The following is a 27,293-nucleotide window of genomic DNA, read 5'->3' on the forward strand; positions in this document are numbered from 1 at the left end:
ATAAAGGCAAGTGTCCCATATGCCTTTTTCACCACCCTATTAACCTGCCCTTCTGCCTTTAGAGATCTATGGACAAACACGCCAAGGTCCCTTTGTTCCTCGGAACTTCCCAGTGTCAGGCCATTCATTGAATACTTCTGTGTCACATTACTCCTTCCAAAGTGTATCACCTCACACTTTTCAGCGTTAAATTCCATCTGCCACTTTTCTGCCCATTTGACCATCCCGTCTATATCTTCCTGTAACCCAAGACACTCCACCTCACTGTTAACCTCTTGGCCAATCTTTGTGTCATCCGCGAACTTACTGATCCTACCCCCAACATAGTCATCTATGTCATTTATATAAATGACAAACAATAGGGGACCCAGCACAGATCCCTGTGGTATGCCACTGGACACTGGCTTCCAGTCACTAAAACAGCCATCTGTCATCACTCGGTCTCCTACAGCTAAGCCAATTTTGAATCCACCTTATCAAGTTACCTTGTATCCCATGTGCATTTGCTTTCTTGATAAGTCTCCCATGTGGGACCCTGTCAAAGGCTTTGCTGAAATCCATGTAAACTACATCAACTGCACTACCCTCATCTACACACCTGGTCACATGCTCAAAAAATTCAATCAAATTTGTTAGGCATGACCTCCCTCTGACAAAGCCATGCTGACTATTCCTAATCAAATTTTGCCTCTCCAAGTGGAGATAGATTCTCTCCTTCAGAATTTTCTCTAATAGTTTCCCTACCACTGATGTGAGGCTCACTGGTCTGTAGTTCCCTGGCTTATCTCTCCAACCTTTCTTAAATAGTGGGACCACATTAGCTGTTCTCCAGTCCTCTGGCACCTCCCCCGTGGCCAGAGAGGAATTAAAAATTTGGGTCAGAGCCCCTGCAATCTCCACCCTCGCCTCCCACAGCATCCTGGGACACAAATCATCCATACCTGGAGATTTGTCCACTTTTAAGCCTTCCAAAACCTCCAATACCTTGTCACTCCCTATGACAATTTGCTCAAGAACCTCACAGTCTCTCTCTTTAAGTTCCATATCTACATCCTCTTTCTCTTGGGTGAAGACAGATGTGAAGTATTCATTCAACACCCTACCAATAACCTTTGGCTCCACCCACAAATTTCCCCCTTGGTCCCTAATGGGTCCTACTCTTTCCCTGGTTATCCTCTTCCCATTGATTTACTTATAGAATATCTTGGGATTTTCCCTACTTTTACCAGCCAGAGCTTTCTCATATCCCCTCTTTGCTCTCCTAATTGCTTTCTTAAGCTCCATCCTACACTTTCTGTACTCCACTAATGCTTCCATTGATTTGCTCTCCTTGTATTTGCTAAAAGCCTCTCTTTTCCTTCTCATTGTACCCTGAATGTTTCTGGTCATCCATGGTTCTCTGGGCTTGTTGCTCCTACCTATTCCCCTAGAGGGAACATGTTGGGCCTGTACCCTCCCCATTTCCTTTTTAAATGCCCCCCACTGCTCTTCTGTAGATTTCCCGACAAGTAACTCTTTCCAGTCTACCTTGGCCAGATCCTGCCTTATTTTACTAAAATTCGCTCTCCCCCAATCCAAAACCTTTTTTTGCAACTTGTCTATTTCTTTCTTTCTTTAACCACTTCCTTGTATCACTCTCCACCCAGATCCATCTTCCCCATCACCACCCTATCTCCTTCCGTGAACACCCCTCGACAAAACCATCCCTCAATTCACTTAGAACTGCATTTTCAGAATCACAACTGTCTCGCCTTTGACCCTTTGTTCACCATGATATTTCTGTAGCTACCAATCTGCCCAAACACACCCTCACCTCCAGCTTTGATGCCCTAGTCCCCTTTAAAACCATGACTCTATCTCAGCCTGGTTGTTCCCCTGGCCCGGCCCTCAGCTCCGCTCCCTTAAGTCCAAGGGATGCAGACCTGAGCAGCTATAGTGGATAATTGGTTTAGCCATTCATTTCCAGAGCTGGCTGAACCACATAAAACACTATCAGGTACTGTTATCATCTGCTAACTCTGCTCACTATTCCAGGAGCACCATGGAATGCAAAGATAACCCCCAGCTTCTTTTCTCTACTACAAACAATCTGCTTAAACCCCTCTGCCCCATCTCCTCCACCCTCATCCCCAACAAGTGTGAGGTGTTCAAAGATGGCTTTGCCACTAAGATTAATACCATCTGATCAGCTGCCTGCCACTTCCTTCTCTTCCCCTAGCCCACTGGATCAATTTTCCTCGAAAGCTGTCCCCTGCCCTAGCTCTGAACTTGCATCTTTCTCTAGTTTCTCTCCTATCTCCCCTCAAGCCCTCTCCAAGCTCATTTTGTCTATGAGATCCACCTCCTACTCATTCAATCCTATCCTCACTAAACTGCTGACCACTCAACTTCCCTTCTTGGTCTCATGTTATCTGATACTGTTAATTATTCTGTCTCCACAGTACTGTCCCTGTCTCTTTCAAATCTGCCATCATCACCCCCTCCTCAAAAAAAAACCTTTGACCCGACCTACCATTCCATCTCCAATCTCCCTTTCCTCTCCAAAGTGTTCGAATCCACGTGGACGCCACCAGCAAACTAAAAGAATTGTATACACCGACCAACCCCAGTTTAGGAAACCAAATCAAACGGACAAGATTTCACTTTTATAAATTTTACTTTAACACTCAAACCAAAACCATAAATTAAACATGAAGCAACAGACAGGTCAAGGTTAATATTATATAAATGACATGGATGAAGGGACCGATGGTATGGATTATAATGTGGGAAAATGTGAAATTGTCCACTTTGCCAGGAAAAATAAAAAAGAAGCGTATTATCTAAATGGTGAGAGATTGCAGAGCTCTGAGATGCAGAGGGATCTGGGTGTCCTAGTGCATGAATCGCAAAAGGTTAGTATGCAGATTCAGCAAGTAATTAGGAAAACTAATAGAATGTGATCATTTGTTGCAAGGGGAACTGAATACAAAAGTAGGAAGGTTATGCTTCAGCGATATAAGGCATTGGTGAGACCATATCTGGAGTACTGTGTACAGTATTGGTCTTCTTATTTAAGGAAGGATGTAAATGCATTGGAAGCAGTTCAGAGAAGGTTCACTAGACTAATACCTGGAATGGGCGGGTTGTCTTATGAGGAAAGGTTGGACAGGCTAGGCTTGTATACGCTGGAGTTTAGAAGCGTAAGAGGCAATTTGATTGAAACATATAAGATTCTGAGGGGTCTTGATAGGGTGGATGTGGAAGGGATGTTTCCTCTTGTGGGAGAATCTAGAACTAAGGGTCACTTTTTAAAAATAAGGGATCATCCATTTAAGACAGAGATGAGGAGAATTTTTTTCTCTCAGAGGGTCGTGAGTCTTTTGAACTCTCTTCCTCAAAAGGCGGTGGAAGCAGAGTCTTTGAATATTTTTAAGGCAGTGGTAGATAGGTTCTTGATAAGCAAGGGGGTGAAAGGTTATCAGGGGTAGGCGGGAATGTGGAGTTGAGGTTACAATCAGATCAGCCATGATCATATTGAATGGTGGAGCAGGCTCGAGGGGCCGAGTGGCCTACTCCTGCTCCTAATTCGTAAGTTCGTTTATATATTACAAATTACACCTTAACTACCAGATACAACAGAGATAGGTCTCACAATTTCCCCCAGCATATATGGCATCAAATTACAGTCATACAGTTCTTCACAACTCTGAAGTTCCTCAGGTAGATTTTCAGCTCTTTTCTTCATGGATTTAGCTGCTGTTCTTCCGAAACAGTTCCCTTTCAGTCCAAACTCTTCAGGTGCAGTCTTCATCGCAAGGCACACTTCTCCAGAACCTCTTCAGCTCTGCTCACAACAGTCTTGATGGTGTGGATTTATCAGTCTTTCCTTTACAGGAAGGACATAATTGCTCAGGAGACAGTACAGAGGAGATTTACAAGAATGTTGCCAGGGCTCAAATGTTGCAGCTATGAGGAAAGATTGGATAGGCTAGGGTTGTTTTCCTGAGAACGGAGGAGGTGACTTAATTGAGGTGTACAAAATTATGAGGGGCCTAGATAGAGTAGACAGGAAGGACCTGTTTCCCCTAGCAGAGAGGCCAGTTACCAGGGGGACAGATTTAAGGTGATTGGTAGAAGGATTAGAGGAGACATGAGGAAAACCTTTTTCACCCAGAGGGTGGTGGGTGGCTGGAATTCACTGCCTGGATCGGTGGTGGAGGCAGAAGCCCTCAATTCTTTTAAAAGGTACCTGGACCTGCACCTGAAGTGCTGAAACCCGCAAGGCTACGGACCAGGTGCTGGAAGGTGGGATTAGATTGGGCGGCTAGTTTTTTTTTTTGGCCGGGGCAGACACGATGGGCTGAATGGCCTCTTTCTGTGCCGTAATTTTTCTATAGTTCTATGGTTTAATCTGAATCCTTCAGTGACAACCTGTGCACTGTATGGCCAGGTCTGCTTAGTCGGCTACTTTAAGTAATAGGAACAGCTCCTGGATTTAATCTTCACTTTCTTCAGCTTGTCGGCACTCCAATCCTGCCGAATCTGCCTGGTCTGGGAAGGAGTCTGTCTCCTTTTATCTGGTTGTCACCAGTATCAGTTTCCCCGGAAACTTGAAGTTGTTTTTCCAGCTTCTGTTTCTGTCTTGGTTTCTGTTTCTGTTTCAGTTCTAGTTTCCCTCTCAGTTAGGGTCTGAAAAAGAAACAAGCTGTGCAACCACGGATTCCATCATAAAAGTCCTTGAACTTGTTGTCACCTCCCCAAAAAATCTGCGCACATTTTTCCCAGAATGCCATCTTTAAATCCCTCCAATCAGGTTTCTGCCCTGCCAAATGGCTCTTATCAAAGTAACAAATTCCTCCACACATCCACTGGGATTGTGACAAAGGTAAACTTTCCCTCCTCATCCTTCTTGACCCGTCTGCAGCCTTTGACACAGTTGACCACAGCATCCTCCTCCAACACCTTTCCACTGTTGCTGGGTGGGACTGCTCTTGCCTGGTTCCATTCTTATCTATCTAATCATAGCCAGAGAATCACTTGCAATGGCTTCTTGTCCTGCTCCTTCACCATTACCTCTGGGGTCCCCCAAGGATCTATCCTTGGCCCCCTCCTATTTCTCAGCTACATGCTGCCACTTGGCGACCCCATCTGAAAATGTTCATATGTACACTGATAACACCCAGCTCTCTCTCACCACCAGTTCTCTCAACACCTCCACTGTCACTAAATTATCAGACTTCTTGGCCAACATCCAGTATTAGATGAGCAGGAATTTCCTCCAATTAAATATTGGACAGACCAAAGCCATTGTCTTCAGTCCGCTACAAATTCCGTTCCCTAGCTACTGACTCCATCCCCCTCCCTGTTAATTGCCTGAGGCTGAAACAGACTGATTGCAACTTTGGTGTCAGATTTGACCCTGAGATGAGCTTCCAACCATATAACTGTACCATCACAATGACCACCTATTTCCATCTCTGTTACATCACCCAACTCCGCCCCTGCCTCAGCTCATCTGCTGCTGAAATCCTTTGATACCTCCAGACTTGATTATTCCAACACACTCCTGGCCGGGTCCCACATCCTACCCTCTATAAACTCAAGGTCATCCAAATCTCTTGCCCATGTCTTTACTCACACTAAGTTCCATTCTCCCTGTGCTGCATTGACTCCCGGTTAAGCAAACCTTGAGTTTAAAATTCTCATCCATGTTTTCATATCTCTCCATAGCCTCACTCCTCCCTATCTCTGTCATCTCCTCCAGTCCCACAACTCTCTGAGATATCTGTGCTCTTCTAATTCTAGTCTATTGAGCATCCCTGATTTTAATTGTTCTACTGTTGGTGGCCATGCCTTCAGATGTCAAGACCCTAATCTCTGGAATACTCTCCTTACACCTCTCCACCTCTCTACCTCACTTTCCACCTTTAGGGCAGTCGTAAATCCGCTTTGACCAATCTTTTGACCATATGCTGTAATATTACCTTATGTAGCTCAGTGTCAAATTTTGCATTATAACGCTCCTGTGAAGTGCCTTGGGATGTTTTATTATGTTAAAGGCACTACATAAATGCAAGTTGTTGTTGTTGTTTATCAAAACCATTGTCACCTAAGGTCTACTACTAATCTATTACAATAGAATTAATTCATACTCCACTTATTGTTCATTGTTGCCTGAACCATCAACAGTATCATTACAGGTTAACTCCATGTCAGTGCTGTTATCAAAACCCTCCTTGTTTGGGAGTTTTACTGTATGCAATGGAGGGAAGAGTGGCAGGAAAGATAACTGGCTCTCACTAACAGCACATGCTTTCAGTTCTCCTGGTCCCTTTTGACAATATTGGCCTTTATGAACCTGAACTCTGAAATTGAGGAAGCTCAAAGTCCAGGTTGACAAAGTTGCAAATCCAACTTTGTTCTAAGCTTGTTTTGATAACTATTAGCTCAAGTTAAGAAAAAAATAGATTCCTCTGACGCAGTACTGAAAGTGTCACTGCTATAGAAACATTTGTTGTTTTACATCCTGCCACTTCATTTTTGCTCTGACTGGAGTAGTTTGCTCTATCAGCAGAAAATTTGTTGCATAACAAGTGAGTGGGTGTTTCTGGTTTGCAAGACAAATATTCACAATGACGTGGCTAGTGAGAGGGCAGATTTCAATATTCAACTCAGTTTCTCAATTATAGGGATGCATTTTGCCCAGGTGATGAGGCCGACTTGAGAATCAACTCACAAAATTTTGGATATGAAAGGAAAATACTGCAGATGCTGGAAATCTGAAATAAAAACAGAACATTCTGGAAAGACTCAGCTGTTCTGGCAGCATCAGTGGAGAGAGAAACAGATTTAACGTTTCAGGTCGATGACCTTTCAGAACTGATGAAAGGTCATTGACCTGAAACATTAACTCTGTTTCTCTCTCTACAGATGCTGCCAGACCTGCTGCATATTTCCTGCATTTTCTGTTTTTATTATAGCTAACTCATGGGTTATTGTAGATGAGCAGGAATATCTGTGTGCATCAGAAATAAAGCACTAAAGGCATTCATTCTTAGACCTTGCAATAAAAAGGAATTTCTTATGAGGATGGTATCTGTACAGAATAAGTGGCAGGTTCATTAATTTCTTCGAAAAAATGTTTTTGTTCATTCATGGAGCATGGGCATCATTGGCAAGGCCAGCATTTATTGCCCTTGAGAAGGTGGTGATGAACAGCCTTCTTGAACTGCTGCAGTCCATGTGGTGAAGATATTCCCACAGAGCTGTTAGGTAAGGAGTTCCAGGATTTTCCAGCGATGATGAAAGAACTGCAATATATTTCCAAGTCAGGATGGTGTGTGACTTGCAGGTGTGTAACCATGTGCCTCCCACCCTTATCTTCTAGCTGGGCGAACTCACAGGTTTAGGAAGTTCTGTCGAAGAAGCCTTGATGAGTTGCTGCAGTATGTCTTGTAGATGATACACACTGCTGCACTGTGTACCGGTGGTGGATGGGATACTAACCTAGCAGGCTGCTTTGCCCTGGATGACCCCAAGCCTCTTGAGTGTTGTTAGAGCTACACTGATCTGGACAAGTGGAGAGTATTCCATCACACTCCTGACTTGTGCCTTGTAGATGACAGAAAGACTTTAGGGAGTCAGGAGGTGAGTTACTCACTGCAGAATACCCAGCCTTTGACCTATTCTTGTAGCCACAGTATTTATGTGGCTGATTCAGTTACTTTTCTGGTCAATGTTGATCCCAGGTTGTTGATGGTGGGGGATTTGGTGATGACAATGCCATTGAATGTCAATGGAAGGCGGTTAGACACTCTCTTGTTGGAGATGGTCATTGCCTGACACTTGTGTGGTGAGAATGTCACTTGCCATTTCTCAGCACAAGCCAGAATGCTGTCCAGGTGTTGCTGCATGTAAGCACAGACTGCTTCATTATCTGTGAAGTTGCAAATGGAACTGAACACTGCAATCAACAGTGAACATCCCCACTTTTGACCTTGTGATGGAGGGAAAGGCATTGATGGTGCAGCTGAAGATGGTTGGGCCGAGGACACTGCCCTAAGAAACTCCTGCAGTGATGTCCTGGGACTGAGATGAGTGGCCTCCAACAACTACATACTTTGTGCTAGGTATGACTCCACAGAGTGGAGAGCTTTCCCACAATTCAAATTAACTTCAACTTTACAAGGGCTCGGTGGTGCCACATTCAGTCAAATGTTGTCTTAATATCAAGAGCAGTCACTTCCACCTCACCTCTGGAATTCAGCTCTTTTGTCCAATTTTGGACTGAGGCTGTAATGAGGTCTGGAGCCAAATGGCCCCAGGGGAACCCAAACTGAGGCTCAGTAAGCAGGTTGTTGCTGTGTAAGTGCCACTTGACAGCACTGTCGATGACACCTTCCATCACTTTGCTGGTGATTGAGAGTAGACTACTGGGGAAGTAATTGGCCAGTTTGAATTGTCCTATTTTTTGTGGACAGGACATACCTGGACAATTTTCCACATTGTCAGTCTTGTAGCTGTACTGGAGCAGCTTGTTTAGGGGCATAGCTAGTTTTTTTAATTCTTTCATGGGATGTGGGCATCACTGGTAAGACCAGCATTTGTTGCCCATCCCTAATTGCCCTTGAGAAGGTGGTGGTGAGCTGCCTTCTTGAACCACTGCAGTCCATCTAGTGCAGGTACACCCACAGTGCTGTTAGGGAGGGAGTTCCAGGATTTTGATCCAGTGACAGTGAAAGAATGGTGAAATATTTCCATGTCAGGATGGTGTGTGACTTGGAGGAGAACTTGCAGATGGTGCCATTCCCATGCGTTTACTGTCCTTGTTCTTCTAGATGGAAGAGGTCACAGGTTTGGAAGATGCTGTCTAAGAAGGCATGATGAGTTGCTACAATGCATCTTGTAGATGGTGCACACTGCTGCCACTGTGCATCAGAGGGAGTGAATGTTTAAGGTGATGGATGGGGTGCCGATCAAGCGGACTGCTTTGTCCTGGATGGTGTTGAGCTACCTGAGTGTTGTTGGAGATGCACTTATCCAGGCAAGCGGAGAGTATGCCATCACATTCCTGACTTGTGCCTTGTAGATGCTGGACATGCTATGGGGAGTCAGGAGGTGGGTTACTCGCTGAAGAATTCCCAGCCTCTGACCTGCTCTTATCACCACAGTATTTATGTGGCTGTTCTAGTTCAGTTTCTGGTCAATGATAACCCCCAGGATGTTGATAGTGGGGGAGGTGATGGCGTAGTGGTAATGGCAGTGGACTAGTAATCCAGAGGCCCAGGCTAATGCTCTAAAGACAGGGGTTTAAATCCCACCGCTGTAGATGGTGAAATTTGAATTCAATTAATAAATCTGGAATTAAAAGCTAGTCTAATGGTGACTATGAAACCATTGTCGATTGTTGCAAAAACCCATCTAGTTCACTAATGTACTATAGGGATGGAAATCTGCTGTCCTTACCTGGTCTGGCCTACATGTGACTCTAGACCCACAGCAATGTGGCTGATTCTTAAGTGTCCTCTGAAATGGCCTAGCAAGCCACTCAGCTGTATCAAACCACTACCCAGTCCAAGAAAAGGAAGGAAACCGGACGAACCACCTAGCATCGACTGAGGCACCGGAAACAACAACAGCAAACCCAGCCCTGTCAATCCTGCAAATTCCTCCTTACCAACATCTGGGGTCTTATGCCAAAATTGGGAGAGCTGTCCCCCCGACTAGTCAAGCAACAGCCTGACATAGTCATACTCACAGAATCATGCCTTACAGACAATATCCCAGATGTCACCATCCCTTGTTATGTCCTGTCCCACTTGCAGGACAGACCCAGCAGAAGTGGCAGCACAGTGGTATACAGTCGGGAGAGAGTTGTCCTGGGAACCCTCAACATTGACTCCGGACCACATGAAGTCTCTTGGCATCAGGTCAAACATGGGCAAGGAAACCTCTACCACTGCCCTCGGCTGATGAATCAATGCTTCTCCATGTTGAACACCACTTGGAGGAAGCACTGAGGGTAGCAATGGCACAGAATGTAGTCTGGGTGGGGGACTTCAATGACCATTACTAAAAGTGGCTCGGTAACATCACTGCTAACCGTACTGGCCGAGTCCTAAAGGACATAGCTGTTAGACTGGGTCTGCCGCAGGGGGTGAGGGAACCATAAGAGGAAAAACCTACTTGCCCTCATCCTCACCAATCTACCTGTCACAGATGTATCTGTCAATGACAGTATTGGTAGGAGTGACCACCGGACAGTCCTTGTGGAGATGAAGTCCCGCCTTCACATTGAGGATACCCACCATCGTGTTGTGTGGCACTACCACCGTGCTAAATGGGATAGATTTTGAACAGATCTAGCAACTCAAAACTGGGCACCCATGAGGCGCTGTGGGCCATCAGCAGCAGCAGAATTGTATTCAATCACAATCTGTAACCTCATGGCCTGGCATATCCCCCACTCTACCATTACCATCAAGCCAGGAGACCAACACTGCTTCAATGAAGAGTGCAGGGGGGCATGCCAGGAGCAGCACCAGTTATACCTAAAAATGAGGTGTCAGTCTGGTGAAGCTACAACACAGGACTACATGCATGCCAAATATCGGAAGCAGCATGTGATATACAGGGCTAGGAGATCCCACAACCAATGGATCAAGAACATAAGCACAAGAATAGAAGCAGAAGTAGACCATATGGCCCATCCAGCCTGCTGCACCATTCAATATGATCATGGCTGATCTTGGGCTTAATTCCACTTTCCTGCCGGTTCCCCATATCCCTTGATTCCCTACGAGACCAATCTAAGATTGGTCAGATCTAAGCTCTGCAGTCCTGCCACATCCAGTCGTGAATGGTGGTGGACAATTAAACAACTGACAGGAGGAGGAGGCTCCACAAATATCCCCATCCTCAATGATAGGGGAGCCCAGCACATCAGTGCAAAAGATAAGGCTGAAGCATTTGCAACAATCTTCAGTCAGAACTGCCGAGTGGATGATCCATCTCGGCCTGCTCCTGAGGTCCCTAGCATCACAGATACCAGTCTTCAGCCAATCCAATTCACTCCATATGATATCAAGAAATGACTGCGAAGGCTATGGGCCCTGACAACATTCCGGCAATAGTACTGAAGACTTGTGTTCCAGAATTAGCCAGGGCCCTCGCCAAGCTGTTCCAGTGCAGCTACAACACTGGCATCTACCCAGCAATGTGGAAAATTGCCCAGGTATGTCCTGTACACAAAAAACAGGACAAATACAACACAGCCAATTACCACCCTATCAGTCTATTCTCGATCATCAGTAAAATGATGGAAGGTGTCATCGACAGTGCTATCAAGCGGGACTTGCTCAGCAATAACCTGCTCAGTGACGCTTAGTTTGGGTTCTGCCAGGGCCACTCAACTCCTGATCTCATTACAGCCTTGGTCCAAACTTGGACAAAAGAGCTGAACTCAAGAGGTGAGGTGAGAGCGACTGCCCTTGACATCAAGGCAGCATTTGACCAAGTGTGACATCAAGGAGCCTTAGCAAAATTGGAGTCAATGGGATCAGGAGGAAAAAGTCTCCACTAGTTGGCTTCATACCTAGCACAAAGGAAGATGGTTGTGGTTGTCGGAGGTCAATCACCTCAGTCCCAGGGCATCACTGCAGGAGTTCCTCAGGGTAGTGTCCTAAATCCAACCATCTTCAGCTGCTTCATCAATGAGCTTCCCTCCATCATAAGGTCAGAAATGGGGATGTTCGCTGATAATTGCACAATGTTCAGCATCATTTGTGACTCCTCAGATAATGAAGCAGTCTGTGTCCATATGCAGCAGGTCCTGGACAACATCCAGGCTTGGGCCGATAAGTGGCGAGTAACATTCGTGCCACACAAGTGTCAGGCAATGACCATCTCAAACAAGAGAGAATCTAACCATCTCCCCTTGATGTTCAATGGCATTACAGTCGCTGAATCCACTGCTAACAAAATCCTGAGGGTTACCATTGACCAGAAACTGAACTGGACCAGCCACATAAATACCGTGGCTACAGGAGCAGATCAGAGGCTGGGAATTCTGCGACGAGAAACTCACCTCCTGATTCCCCAAATCCTGTCCACCCTCTACAAGGCACAAGTCAGGAGTGTGAGGGAATACACTCCACTTGCCTGGATGGTTGCAGCTCCAACAACACTCAAGAAGCTCGACACCATTCAGAACAAAGCAGCCCATTTGGTTGGCACCCTATACACCAGCTTCAACATTCACTCCATTCACTGCCGACGCATAGTGGCAGCAGTGTGGACCATCTACAAGCACTGCAACATCTCACCAAGGATCCTTCAACAGCACCTTCCAAATCTGCGACCTCTACCACCTAGGACAAGGGCAGCAGATGCATGGAAACACCATCACCTGCAAGTTCCCCTCTAAGCCACACCCCATCCCGACTTGGAAATATATCACTGTTCCTTCACTGTTGCTAGCCAAAATCCTGGAACTTGCTCCCTAAGAGCACTGTGGGTGTACCTACACCCCAAGGACTGCAGCAGTTCAAGAAGGCAGCTCACCACCACCTTCTCAAGGGCAACTAGTGATGGACAATAAATGTTGGTCTAGTCAGCGACGCCCACATCCCATGAATGAAGAAAAAAAATTCTGCTATAGTAAGCTGTTGAATGTCATGGGGAGATGGTTAGATTCTCTCTTATTGGCAATTGTCATTGCCTGGCACTTGTGTTACTTGCCATTTATCAGCCCGAGTTCTGGAGCACAAGTCTTCTGCGCTATGGATGGGATGTATCCAGAGTGCTCAGCCGTTTCCTGATATCACTTGGAGTGAATTGAGTTGGCTGAAGACTGGCATCTGTGATCCTGGGTACTTACGAGGAGGCCAAGATGTATCATACACTTTGCACTTCTGGCTGAAGATTGTTGCAAGGTCTTCAGCCTTGTCTTTTGCATTAACATGCTGATGTCCACTATCATTGAGGATGGGGATATTCATGGAGCCTCCTCCTCCGGTTAGTTGTTTAATTGTACACTACCACTCAATCGCCTATTGAACAGAAGTTTGAGGTTTCAAACCTTGGCGTTGCATGTGACTCAGATCTACATGCATGATTGTGTTCAGCCAGATTGTTAGGTGGCATGCAGAAGAAACAGCATAGCGTTTTTTCAGGATGTAATGGGACAGGGGTGTGGGGAAGAGAGAAGTCGTGGAATAAAGTGAAATGGTCTAGCTGACTGCAATTCCTGTCACTTGTCCAAAGATCTTTACTGAATCCATGAGTAAATATAAACCAGTGTCATGCAACCAACCTTCACCTACATCACCACAACACTTGATGACAAGAGTGTATATGACAGTAAGTGACCTGTGCAATGTGCAAAAACATCAATGTCAAAATGTTTTACTGCAAGATGGTTATAGGTCTGCCTGGCTGCAAATTAATCTTTGAATATTATTACAAAAACAATGAAAATATACAAAGTAAATGCTCAGTACAACGATCAAGTTTCTTTTTCATGATTATGTTTATTTGTTTCCATTTTGTTTTACAAAACCAGTACACAGAAATGACCTATTGTGCTAGGGCAATTCAATTGTGTGTACATTCTGTAACAACATTCCCTCCAGTTCAGTATACAAGCATGTCAATGAAGAACATAGAGATAGCAGTAAAAAAAAATGCACAAAATACTATTTAGTCAGCTCATTATCAGAACATACTGTATACATTATCTGGCAAGTTTTTATGGTATTTATTCTGTTCTGGAATTTGTGCATATTTCAACTGAAACAGAACTTGCATGTGTGATGGTAAAGAAATCCAGGCAGTATTTTAATCCATGGGCACTCAAGGGAAATAAACTTACAGGGCATTCAAAAGCGAGATATTATAGGCACAATGTAGGTATGTCCCCACAAAGATAAAGGGTGGTACTGCCAAATCTAGAGCCCCCTGTTTATCTCAAAGCTTACAGAGCAAGTTAAAGCAGAAAAAGAAAGCTTATGATGATTACAAAAATCTTAATACTTTAAAAAGCCTAGAGGAGTATAGAAAGTGCAGGGGTGAAGTAAAAAAGGAAATTAGAAAAGCAAAGAGAGGACATGAAAAATTATTGGCAGGTAAAATCAAGGAAAACCCGAAGATGTTTTATCAGTACAATAAGAAAAAGAGGATAATTAAGGAAAGGGTAGGGCCTATCAGAGATGTACAAGAGAACTTACACGTGGATGCAGAAGATGTGGACAGGGTTCTTAATGAACTTTTAATCCCTGTCTTCACAAAGGAGATGGTTGATGTAGACATTGCAGTTAAAGAGGAGGAGTGTGAAATATTAGATACGATAAGCATAATGAGAGAGGAAATACTAGAGGGTCTGACATCCTTGAAAGTGAATAAATCGCCAGACCCAGATGGATTGCATCCCAAGTTGTTAAAGGAAGCCAGGGAGGAAATAGCGGATGCACTGAGGATCATCTTCAAATCCTCACTAGATACAGGAGAGGTACCAGACGATTGGAGGTCTGCGAATTTTGTACCAGTGTTTAAAAAGAGTGCAAGGGATAAGCCAAATAATTATATGCTGGTCAGTCTGACCTTGGTGGTGGGCAAATTGTTAGAATCTATTCTGAGGGACAGGATAAACTGCCACTTAGAAAGGCATGGATTAATCAGGGATAGTCAGCATGGATTTGTTAAAGGAAGATCATGTCTTACTAACTTAATTGAGTTTTTTGAGGAAGTAACAAGAAGGATTGATGAGGGTAGTGCAGTGGATGTGGTTTACATGGATGTTAGTAAGGCATTTGACAAGGTTCCGCATGGCAGACAGTTCAGTAAAATGAAAGCCTATGGGTTACAGGGGAATGTGGCAGGTTGGGTCCAGAATTGGCTCAGGGACAGGAAACAAAGGGTAGTAGTTGATGGATGTTTTTGTGAATGGAAAGCTGTTTCCGGTGACATTCCACAGGTCTCAGTGTTGGGTCCCTTGCTGTTTGTGGTATATATTAATGATTTGGGCTTAAATGTGGGAGGCATGATTGGGACATTTGATGGTGACACAAAAATTGGCCGTGTAGTTCATAGTGAAGAGGATAGCTGTAGATTCCAGAAAGATATCAATGGTTTAGTTGAGTGGGCGTAAAAGTGGCAAATTGAATTTAATCCAGATAAATGTGAGGTAATGCATTTGGGGAGGGCAAATAAAACGAGAGAATACACAATAAACGGCAGGATATTGAGAGAGGTAGAAGAAGTGAGAGGCCTTGGAGTACATATCCACAGGTCCCTGAAGGTGGCAGGAATTTTAAATAGAGTGGTGAAGAAGGCATCTGGAATGCTTTCCTTTATTGGCCGAGGTATAAAATTCAAAAGCAGGGATGTAATGTTGGAACTGTATAAAAGGCTGGTTAGGCCACAGCTGGAGTATTGCGTACAGTTCTGGTCACTACATTACAGAAAGGACATAATTGCTCTGGAGAGAGTACAGAGGAAATTTACAAGAATGTTGCGAGGGCTCGAATGTTGTAGCTATGAGGAAAGATTGGATAGGCTAGGGTAGTTTTCCTTACAACAGAGGAGGCTGAGGGGTGACTTAATTGAAGTGTAAAAAATTATGAGGGGCCTAGAGTAGACAGGAAGGACCTGTTTCCCCTGGTGGAGAGGTCAATTACCGGGGGCACAGATTTAAGGTGATTGGTAGAAGGATTAGAGAGGGCATGAGGAAAACCTTTTTCACCCAGAGGGTGGTGGGTGTCTGGAGTTCACTGCCAGGAATGGTGGTGGAGGCAGAAACCCTCAATTCTTTTAAAAGGTATTGAATATGTACCTGAAGTGCTGTAACCTGCAAGGCTATAGAGCAGGGGCTGGAAGGTGGGATTAGATTGGGTAGCTAGTTTTTTTTTTGGCTGGCACAGACATGATGGGATGAATGGCCTCCTTCTGTGCCATAATCTTTCTATGGTTCTACGGCTATGGGGATAGAGCGGAGGAATGGGATAATTGGATTGCTCCACAGAGAGCTGGCATGGACTCGATGGGCTGAATGGCCTCCATCTGTGCCATTATGACTCTATGACTCCATCCTGGAAGGAAACACAGACTTGTTACTTATAATTTTTTTTGTAATTAAATGGGATAGTCCACACCATCCCAGGTTGTGGGAATTCTAACCCGAGGAGTATATCCCAGAACCATGCACAAGGCTGAACAACAACATTTTTGTTGTAATGTACTATTCAACCTACTTTAACATGGTCAGTTAGGTCATGCTTTTTTTTGCACCATCTTGGCTGTATTCTTGTTAAAATAGTGCTAATTTATTGATTTTTGTTGAAGTTTTAATTTTAAATTCACATTTCTTAATAAAAAAGAGTATAGGGGTCAATTCCCGCAAAGATTCTCCCCATTGTTCATCCGAGCTTTGGTGGAAGAGCTGTAGTAACCCCAGAAAACTGGTTTAAACCACTGTTTCTAAGGCTCTTCCAATGAAGTTATGGCAGACCATCATGAGACCCTCTCCAAAATTCACCCCCTGTATATTTTAGGAAAATTGTGATGTACTTCCATAATCTCTACTCTGAGTTGCAGATTTAAAACTGAATTCCTTGTTCAAAAAGTCACTTTCAACCATCAGTCAACTTCTCGGCCATTCAATGGTGATGCTCATCACTGAGATGTGTAAGTGACTCTTGCAAATACAGTAATGCATGTACTTGATATATTAAGTTGGACTATTTTAAAATTAGGGTTGGTAGGCACAGTTTTAATATTAACAAGCATCCAATTCACCGTACTCACAGCCTGTATGAAATTGAGGCAGTAACTCTGGGCATTCTCTACATGTCATACATTGCATTTTGAGATGGCATTTATTTGTTGCATATTTGTTCCTATCTCATTCTGTACAATTCTGTGACTGACTAGTGAATTAAGGTTGAGATGGACCTGGATTATCCATACTGAGGATGCATATTGCTCCAGTTATGGCATATTTAATGTGGAATAACTCTTAAACCTCAAACAGAAAGCTCTAGATTTATTGTCATGGCAAAAAGCTTATTTTAAAAACTATATTTTTAAAAAGCTGTATTATTTATTTTATTTTTATTTAGAGATACAGCACTGAAACAGGCCCTTCGGCCCACCGAGTCTGTGCCGACCGTCAACCACCCATTTATATTAATCCTACATTAATCCCATATTTCTACCCCATCCCCACCTTTCCTCAATTCCCCTACCACCTACCTATACTAGGGGCAATTTATAATGGCCAATTTACCTATCAACCTGATCGCAGCTTATTCCAGAACATATTTATACACATAAAAATTCCAATAAAAAACTCTTACCAAATATCAAAAAGAAAAGATGCCCCCCCCCCACCCCCAAAAGTAAAAGCAGCCACTACACTATTTATTTTCTTCCATACCTTTACACCTCTCAGGCCTCATACATCTTTTTCAGCTGAGTGTGTCTCTGTAATGTGCATGAAAGTTTAAGTAGGAGCCTGTTTATTTTGCACTTAATATAACATTTTACTTCTTTGAAAGGCAAATGACTTTTTTTCAAATTGAAGCACAATTGCTGCAATTTGATTTAGGGTTTATTATATTTGTGACTCAATTTGCATATAAAGCATAAATATAAGTCTGCCTCGTCTCAGCAATAGTGAAGTATAAATGTAGCTTTAGATATCTAATTTTCATATGCAGGATAGAAATTACAGAACAAACAATGCACTGAATAACCTTAGATTTGTATCAATGCAGGTTTGAATCCTGTAGCTCCCAAATCCTAATCTTAGGGAAAACAAAAAACTGCAGTAGTACAAACGGTTTAAACACAAGCATCAGTCAAACAGCTAAATAATGACAAAGGGGGAGAAAGACATATATTTGTTATTAAGTGTGACACATTAGGTGCAAAGCTTTAAAGAAATAGCTATTAAAATATTCTGGGTTTGAATTAATAAATACAAAAACGAAGAGTATTAAAAAAATATACACCTGTAAGTAAAAGATGTACTGCAAGAACAACAAATAGACAACAGGTTTAGATTTCACTTTCAAATGTCTGTAAGAATGTCTTTAAAGAAAGTATTTCAGGATAAGCTCTGCTAGTCTTCCGGTAGAAATCCAAACCAGTCAGGTGCTCGATGTCACGCACACGTGCTGTATGTAACTTCATGAGATCTTCAACCCATTTTGATTCATCATCGTTACTCTGAAATATGCAAAACACTTTCTATTTGTCTCTGTTTTAAATGTATTTTTTTCTTTGAACATACAGTGCTCGTATTACTAGTAGTTGCAAAGAACAGTACTCCATGTAGTTGATACAATGAGCATTGTTGAGCCTGACAGCCTCTCCACCTTTTTTATATATCAAAACTCTGGTGAGACCGCACCTGGAGCATTGCGTGCAGTTCTGGTCACCGCATTATAGGAAGGATGTGGAAGCTTTGGAAAGGATGCAGAGGAGATTTACTAGGATGTTGCCTGGTATGGAGGGAAGGTCTTACGAGGAAAGGCTGAGGGACTTGAGGTTGTTTTCGTTGGAGAGAAGGAGGAGGAGAGGTGACTTAATAGAGACATATAAGATAATCAGAGGGTTAGATAGGGTGGATAGTGAGAGTCTTTTTCCTCGGATGGTGATGGCAAACACGAGGGGACATAGCTTTAAGTTGTGGGGTGATAGATATAGGACAGATGTTAGAGGTAGTTTCTTTACTCAGAAAGTAGTAGGGGCGTGGAACGCCCTGCCTGCAGCAGTAGTAGACTCGCCAACTTTAAGGGCATTTAAGTGGTTAAGATAGGCATATGGATGAAAATGGAATAGTGTAGGTCAGATGGTTTCACAGGTCGGCGCAACATCGAGGGCCGAAGGGCCTGTACTGCGCTGTAATGTTCTAATTCTAATTCTAATATACGCATATTTTTTGTAAGCCCCTTGCAGACAGCAGAGGAGAGAAACCTTCTTCCCATCAGTCTGGTTTGTTTTCAAACTTAGATCCAAGAGGATAACTGTAAACTGGTTGTGTTAAGTAGCTATCAAGCATGTCAATCCCAAATGTTTAAAATAGTGTAACAAAATATATTGCCACCATGGCCTCAAAGACTTAGAGAAAAAACACAATAATAAACAAGAAAAAAATACATATCCTTAAAGTTCTTTTGTGAATAACAAAAGAAATTCCAAGATGTTTGGGGACACAACCAACCATTTATTTAACACCCCAACCCCAACCTCATTCCCCTCAGGAGGGAAAGATGAGTGACCTGCTCTCAAACCATTTCAAAGGCACTTCTGATCAGTTGCAGAATGCTGTAAAAGATTGGGCTAGAATGGTTTTCCCTCCAATTTTACTTTCTTGTAGGGAAGACCATGACTTCTACTCTTCAATTCCTCAGACGCATGGTCGAGATTGAAAAGTCATGCAGAGAATATGCTCTGACATGCTATAATTGCTGTGGCACAGAACAACTATTCGAAATGTTTTTCTCTCCCCTTTTTTGGATCCTATTTATATGCTTGTCTGTCCTATTTTTCAGGTCTAATTAAAAGTGCCAACCCAAAACATTGACTCCTGCTCCCTCCACAGATAGCAACTGCCCTGCGTTGTGTTAAATTTCTTCTGCTTGCTTTCCTATTACCAGCAATTGCAGTTTCTCGCTTTTTATTTGCATTGTTTAATTTATTGCCACTTCTCTTTCGGGTGTGCCAGCTGTGACAACCTCTTCCTCTCTTTGCTGTGATTTCTGTTTGTCTCTTTCACCCTGTTCACCATCATTCCTGTTCCAGCCCTTTCTTGTTGAGACTATGACCAGAATTTTATGAGCCCTGTAGGGATGGGAATGGAAGTGCGTGGGGGTGGCCATAAAATTGTGAGGGAAGGTCAGGGGGTGGTGGTGAAATTCCTGTCGCCTTCCCTAAGTCATGGAATTTAGTCCGAGGCAGGGAAGGCAGGGGGAGGCCTCCTGCAGTAAAGGCAGTGGCCACTGCTCCTGGTGGTGTTGCTGGTATTGCTGAGCTGCCGGCCCTCCAATTGGCCAGTAGCTCCTGGAGGCAGGAGTTTGTCCCTTAAAGGGATGGCAACCCCAATGGTGGGAAGCTAATTGGTTGTCCACCATGGAATTTGGCTGGGGGTCTGAAACAGGGCCGAGGTGGGGTCACAGCCCGCCTTCCAGCCCATTACCAGGACCCCCCTGCCAACAGGATAAAATCCAGCCCTATGTATTTGCCAAAACCCGATTCATAGCTACATCCCTTTTCTCACTACCTGCTTCCAGCTCCGAATTATTGCACATGGATTCTGCTCTACTTTCACCATTCCTTTTTCAGTTCGACACATGACTATTGACATCAACATTATATTTAACACTCCTCTAACCATTGCTCTTGCCACTTCATGCAATCCACCCTCTCTACCACACACTGCCACATGCTCCCAACCCCTCTCGTCAGAAGCATTGGCTCAATCTGTCGTGTCGTTGTCCATGTCCTCAGTTCCATGTCATCCATTGTCTCTTCCAGCAGTAAATGAAAAAAATATTGTTTTTTCAGGTAGCAAGGACCAGAATTCAAACAATCCTTAGCTCCCTCCAATCCACTGATCCCACTTCCCCTTCATTGGCAGGTTTTCACCATTTACTCCAATCTCCAAATGATTGATCATTAACAAGGGTATCAGCTTCATCCCCAGCTCAACAATTCTCAGCTTGGCATGATGCTGAGCTCTTCTTCTGCAGCTTTCCCTTCCAGTTTTACTCACTTACATCCGCCACTCTTCTGATGCCTTCCAGCACTGAAAATTTCAGATTCTCCAGTCTCAATCATTATCTTCTTATCATGAAGACACTTCTCATCCTCATCAAGGCTTCTTTCTTGAACAGCAGCGCAACCATTTCCCATCCACCATCATTTCCTCCACTTGACTGAACAACTTCTCACCTTGAACAACTCTTTCAATTCCATCCACTTCACCCAGGTACAGAGGTGCTAACCTCACTTTCTCCAAATACAGAGGCACCAACCTTCAATTTCTGCTTGGTCGATGATCAGCAGTTTTGTCCACTCAAAGCCAACAAGAACCATTGTCAATTTTTGCCTCATTTAAATACCGGCAGGGAGCTGTGGGCACTAATGGGTGAACTGTTGCAGCTCTCCGGTTGAGAGCACGTGGGAATTCAGCCAATTCCCACACTGAGCTAGCCACAAATGCGAGCATGGTGTCAGGCAAGAGTGAAGCTATCTGGGAGTGAGGGTTGGGGGCGGGACCAAAGCCCTCATATGGACTGGTAGTAAGCCTGAAGCTTTTTTTGGTGGCCCAGGAGGATTCCTTCTGACACCACAAAAGTAAAAAAAAAAATTAATTTCCTTTGGTGTTCATGGAGAGACCTTCAACGGTGCCTAGTAAGGCTGGTCAGCAACTGGTACAGATAGACGGAGTGTGTGCGGTTCATCCCCAGTTCATTTGCAACTGAAAATTGCAATAAGCCTTCCACAACTGGCATAGGACCCCAATTTGCCTATTGAAGAAGCCTCCCATTAGCAACCAGCAGGTAGTTATATCCCTCACACTCACAGTTCATCTCTGACTACTCTCTTCCCTTTCTGGAGCTTTTATCTATCCCTGAAAAATGTTTCTTTCTACTCTGCTTCCCATACAGACTCCAACCCTTTCTTCCAGTTTCTTCCTGTCCATTGGATATGCTCTGATGACCCTGCTTTATACACCGGGTACTCTAAAATCAGCTTGATTTCCTCAGCTGCGGATTCCCTTTTGCAATGACCAACAGGGCACTTAACCAAGTTTGTCCCATTTCCTGTGTTTCTACTCTGACCGTCCTCTTCCCACACACCCCCACCCCACTCCCCACCAATCCTCTCACAACTATGACAGAGTCTCAAAACAGAAAATGCTGGAAAAACTCAGCAGGTCGGGAAGCATCTGTAGAGACAGAAACAGAGTTAACGTTTCACATCAATGACCTTTCATCAGAGTGCCTGGCCTGCTGAGTATTTCTAGATTTTATGTTTTTATTTCCAGCCGCCGCAGTATTTTGCTTTTGCGTAACAGTCTCCAGGATCCTCACCTTCCACCTAATCAGCCTCCACAGTTGCCTGAACATCTTCTATCATTTCCATCTTTCCACCACCAAACACATCTTCCCCTCTCCTCTCCACGTGCTGGTGAGACGATGCCCTCCATGAAATTGTGATCTAATCTTCCCCCCTCCCAATGCCTAGGTGCCCTTCCTCTGGTATCTTGAGCAACTGCAGGAGATCAAGGCCTATCGATTCACCTCTTTGCTCACCACTGTCCAGGTACCTAAACATTCCTTCCTTCTGAGACAGTCATTTACATGTACTTCCTCCAATCTATCATATTGTATTCCCTGTTCAGGGTATGGTTTCTACACTGCGGTTCTCTCCACAAGCGTGGCTACAAGCTACTTGTACAAGGCTACTTGTAGCCACTTTAACTCCTCCTCTCATTCCGACTATTACTTTTCTGTCTTACAATGTTCCAAAAAAGCTCAATGCGTGCTTCAGGAATGATCTAATCTTTTGCCTTAGCTCCCTACAGCTTTCTGTTTAAACACTGACTTTGGTAACTTCAGAATTTAGCCATATCCCCATTTCCTTTACCAAGGGGATTCTGGTGATAGGTGGATGGTGTGCAGGGCAGGGTGATGGGGAGAGGGAAGAGATAGGTTGCCTTTTTGGATGGGGGAAGAAATCCTTTAATGAAACGTACTGAGGGAAGTTGGGGGGTTGTCGGGGGCAGGGTTGTGTTGTACAGCAGGGTTGTGCCCTCCCTGTTGACACTTTTTCCAGAACAGGTGATGCTCCCCACTATACTTTGCCAACATTATTTCAATATCGAACATATTTAAATCTCAAACTTGTTGCTCAATTTTTCCATCTCTCCCATATTCTTGTATTTTCTTTAGGCTTCTCACTATGTTAACTATTCACACCTCCTTTGTTTCATTAAAACCCTTTTTTTAATGCTTCACCTATTAGGTGGCTGAGTTGATTAGTTAGATCATTCTATCAGTACTTCCTCACTGTTTAGTTGTTCGGTTTTTATAGTTTTTAATCTCCTTTTGCCCCTTCTGATCTCATTAGTATGCTTGTCAGTCTCCTTCTTTACAGTTCTAATGAAAGGTATGAACTCAAAATATCAACTGTTCCTTCTTTCCCACCGACACTGTTGTGTTTCCAGCTTTTTCTGCTTTTGTTTCAGATTTCCACCATTTGCACTTTTTCATTTTTTATTTGTGTTGTAATGGTTGTTTAGTGCTAGTAATGTTTTATTCACTAACATGTTGTGGGTCATGCTTGGAACATATTCATGGCTGGCCAGGACCAACATTTGGCTTGCAGTAACCTCCTTTGTAACTGTTGTCCTAAATAGGAACATACCATTTAAACAGGCCATTCAACTACTCATGCCTGTTCCATCATTCAATTAGATCATGGCTGATCTGTAGCTTAACTCCAACTACCCGCCTTGATTCCGCAACCCTTAACCCTAAAAAAGAATCAATCACAGTTTTGACATTTTCAGCTGACTCCCCATTTCAACAGCTTTTTGGGGGAGGGAGTTCCAGATTTCCACTACCCTTTGTGTGAAGGAGAGCTTCCTGACAACATTCCTGAATAGCCCCGTTCTAATTTTAAGATTATGTCTCCTTATTCTGGACCCCACCAGAGGAAAGAATTTCTCTCTAGCTATGATATCAAATCTTTTAATCACCTTAAACACCTCAATTAAAGTTTGTTTAAAGGTTTGGCTCCAGTACACTGCATTTCTGCACAGATTTTCTGATTAGTATTTGGAAGAGTAAAGTAGAATAATAAAAGGCATTTATAAAATGTTAAAGAAAGCCATAGGTCATGGGCAAATTTCAAAGGGGGTATTAAACTATTAGATTCTGTGCAATAGAGTGGGAATTTATGCAGCTGCTGCAAATAAGAAATTTTGGCAGAGAAGTAATTATTTTACTTCTTTATTCCAAGCAGTTTTTAAAAAATATCTTAATGAATTGTTTTTTTGCTAATGTGAAGGAAAATTTTAAGTTAGATATGTTCTTATGGGAATAGCAATCCGTTAAATAGTTGGTATGTTACATAACTAATTATTTTTCAGTTAATTTACAGTATTAGAACAAAATGTAACTGTGCCATTAGTTTCAGAAATAGGGGCTGGTTAGGACTATTAAAAAAATATTTTTTGCTTTCCCCACAAGCCTGGCTGAGATTGGTAAACTCAGCACAAGCCAGCAAATGAAGCTGGAGCTTTCCTGACCTGCATAGCTCAGGATCACACACACAACGGTTCTGATGAAGGGTCACTCACCTGAAATGTTAACTCTGCTTCTCTTTCCACAGATGCTGCCAGACCCCTGAGTATTTCCAGCATTTCTTGTTTTTATTTTAACGCATTAAGGGCTTGACTAACTGCATGTGAATATACTGCCTGGTGTGATACTCTGCTATAGAGACCAGCAACATCCAAGATGCAATCACTTGTCTATAATGACTTAGCTGATCTCAGCCAGAGTGGCAATGAGGATGTTTCTGTACAATCAGGGTTCTCAATTCTGATCACTATCCATTCACCCCTTTTAAAGAACACACATGGACAGGAGCTTGGCTCAGCTCAGATAGTACCCAACACTCACTATCCAGACTCATTAAGAATGGTCATTTGAGAGATGTACTGGCTGCAGAGGATAATCCAAAGAATTGCATCAGAGCATAAGCTGTTCTGGTATAGTCCCTAGGGTAGCGGTGTGCCCCTGGAAAAGTAAGCGAAAGGGAAGAAAACTAAAAGGTGAAATTCGAGGAGTAAAGCACTCCATGCATTTATTTTATATAAGGTGATTTGTCTTAGGCAATCGCTGACAGTGCAACATTAAAACAATGCCATTATCACACTGTATAATAGAATACCCCTGTTTTCTACACTTACATTACAACTTTCATCATTGTCAGGTCTGTGTGGGAGAATGAATGATGACGCAGTGAGTGGTCCATCACACTTGTCCACAGGCTGAGTGCTATCCAGGCAGCTAGTAATAATGCTGTAGTAATGAGTTGGGACTGGGATTGAACCATCAACTTGCCTAAAAGAGAAAACAAAATTCAAATGGTACTAAAAGTGGAATGCACAATTATTCATGGTTTTCTATCATCAGCCATTCTTTAAGGGAGATCAATAATGTAACCCAGCAATTCACAATATTTATGCATTTTAGACTGAGTTTTGTGAAGCCCTGTCCCACTGGCAGCAAAATTTACCCTTATATTTCTATGAGATAGCTATTTAATACACACATGTTGTTAGTTCTTGTGATGAAATTATCCTCATAATTTAACCCTTTATCGTTCTTATGAGTCTGTGCTGCTCCGCTCCAAGGCTACTATATGCTTGCTGATGGTTGGTGCCCAAACCTGAATGCAGTACTCTAGAAGGAGTCTGACAAAGGCTCCATAAAACTGAAGCAGCACTTCTTCACTTTTAAATTCCAACCTCCTTGATTTAAAGGCCAACATTTTATTTGACTTTTTGATTACCTTTGTACTTCTGCACCAGCCTTTCATGATTTGTGTATATGAATATCGCAATCCCTTTGCTCTTCCACTGCTCCAAGAAATTATTCTAATTTGTCTTTCTCTGATTCAAAGTGGATGTGTTCACGTTTCTCCACACTGAACTCCAACTGCCATAGTTTTGCCCTCTCACTTAGTCTGTCTACGTCCTTTAGTAGCTTCCTACTCACATCCACACAGCTTATTATGATTTCAAACTTGGTGTCACCTGCAAATTTGGATATACAACTCTTAAATCCTTCATCCAAGATATTAACATATATGTGGTGAAAAACTGTGCACCACTACAGATCCCTGTGGAACACATTTGTCAAATCCTGCCAATCAGAGAATGAATCCTTTATCCCTACTTTTTGTCTCCTACCTCCCAACCAATTACCAGACCATATCATAAGGTTACATCCAATTTGATGTGCTCTCATTTTTGCTAATAATCTCTTGTGAAGAACCTCATCAAAAGCCTTTTAGAAGTTCATACAGACCAGATCCATAGATACTGGCCTATCCAGCATGCTAGTGACCCCCTCAAAAAATTCAACTAGGTGAGTCAATTAGAAATATGGGCACTTTCTTCTTTTCTGGTAGCAGATATTCTAAACATTTTTTGATGTGAGTAAAACCATAAAGGTTTACAAACTAAGAGATGACATTTGGAACTTGTGTGACAGCCCTTTTCTAGAGCAATTCAAATCTAATCCTACTGCCTCTCTCTCTTCCCATAACTCTATCTTCTGCTACTTCCAATAGTTCTGCAATTTTGCCATAAAAGATACGATAGTCTGTCCTTCAATCATTTCCTGTGTATTCCATGCTCCAATGACTCTGTGTAAAGATATTTCTCCTAATCTCTCCCCACGCTCTCTTAGTAACAATTTTAAATTCATGACCTTTGACACTGGCTCCTTAACCAGAGGTAATGGTCTTTCCCCATTTACTCTATCAAAACCCTTCAAAATGTAATAATTTAGGATACAGCTATAGTGTTATACTGTACCAGTCGAAAGTTTTGGATGTGCAAAGTGAAAACCAGCAGTATGGTCTTAGTGCACTAAAACCAAGTGGCACAAGATGGCCCTCTAGGAGTCGATATCACTGAGTTTGCAGCAACTGTAGTATAACTCTAGCCCAGTGCCACATCATTTTTTATTTTATTTTTTATTTAGAGATACAGCACTGAAACAGGCCCTTCGGCCCACCGAGTCTGTGCCAACCAACAACCACCCATTTATACTAACCCTACAGTAATCCCATATTCCCTATCACCTCCCGACACTAGGGGCAATTTACAATGGCCAATTTACCTATCACCTGCAAGTCTTTGGCTGTGGGAGGAAACCGGAGCACCCGGCGAAAACCCACGCAGACACAGGGAGAACTTGCAAACTCCACACAGGCAGTACCCAGAATCGAACCCGGGTCCCTGGAGCTGTGAGGCTGCGGTGCTAACCACTGCACCACTGTGCCGCCCATATCATGTTTCAAAAATCCCCAGGGCACGCTTTGGTTCTCCTTAGAACTTTTAAAACTTGAATGTAATGTTTTTAGTACGAGGAGAAAGCACACTTGCTCACAGAGCTCACAATACACAGAGCTCCACTGTTTGTGCACTCCAATCCGGATTTACGAGCAAATACTAGAGTTGGCTGCAATATAACAGTATTAGGTTGGAGTACTCCCGTTCCTTG

General features: G+C 43.2%; 1 protein-coding gene across 1 annotated transcript in view; it reads right to left on the reverse strand.

Annotated features, from left to right (window-relative positions):
* Nucleotides 1-13,491: 13,491 nt before the first annotated feature.
* Nucleotides 13,492-27,293, reverse strand: part of enpp2 (ectonucleotide pyrophosphatase/phosphodiesterase 2) — a 115,604-nt gene continuing 101,802 nt past the window's right edge. The window contains exons 25-26 of the mRNA XM_068032197.1: nt 24,968-25,121; nt 13,492-18,207 (exon numbers count right to left, since the gene is read on the reverse strand). Of these exons, the coding sequence (XP_067888298.1) occupies nt 18,037-18,207; nt 24,968-25,121 (325 nt within the window). The 3' untranslated portion in view covers nt 13,492-18,036. The remainder of the gene's footprint in view (nt 18,208-24,967; nt 25,122-27,293) is intronic.

Source organism: Heterodontus francisci, chromosome 5 (assembly GCF_036365525.1).
Source record: "Heterodontus francisci isolate sHetFra1 chromosome 5, sHetFra1.hap1, whole genome shotgun sequence".
Classification (NCBI taxonomy): Eukaryota; Metazoa; Chordata; class Chondrichthyes; order Heterodontiformes; family Heterodontidae; genus Heterodontus; species Heterodontus francisci.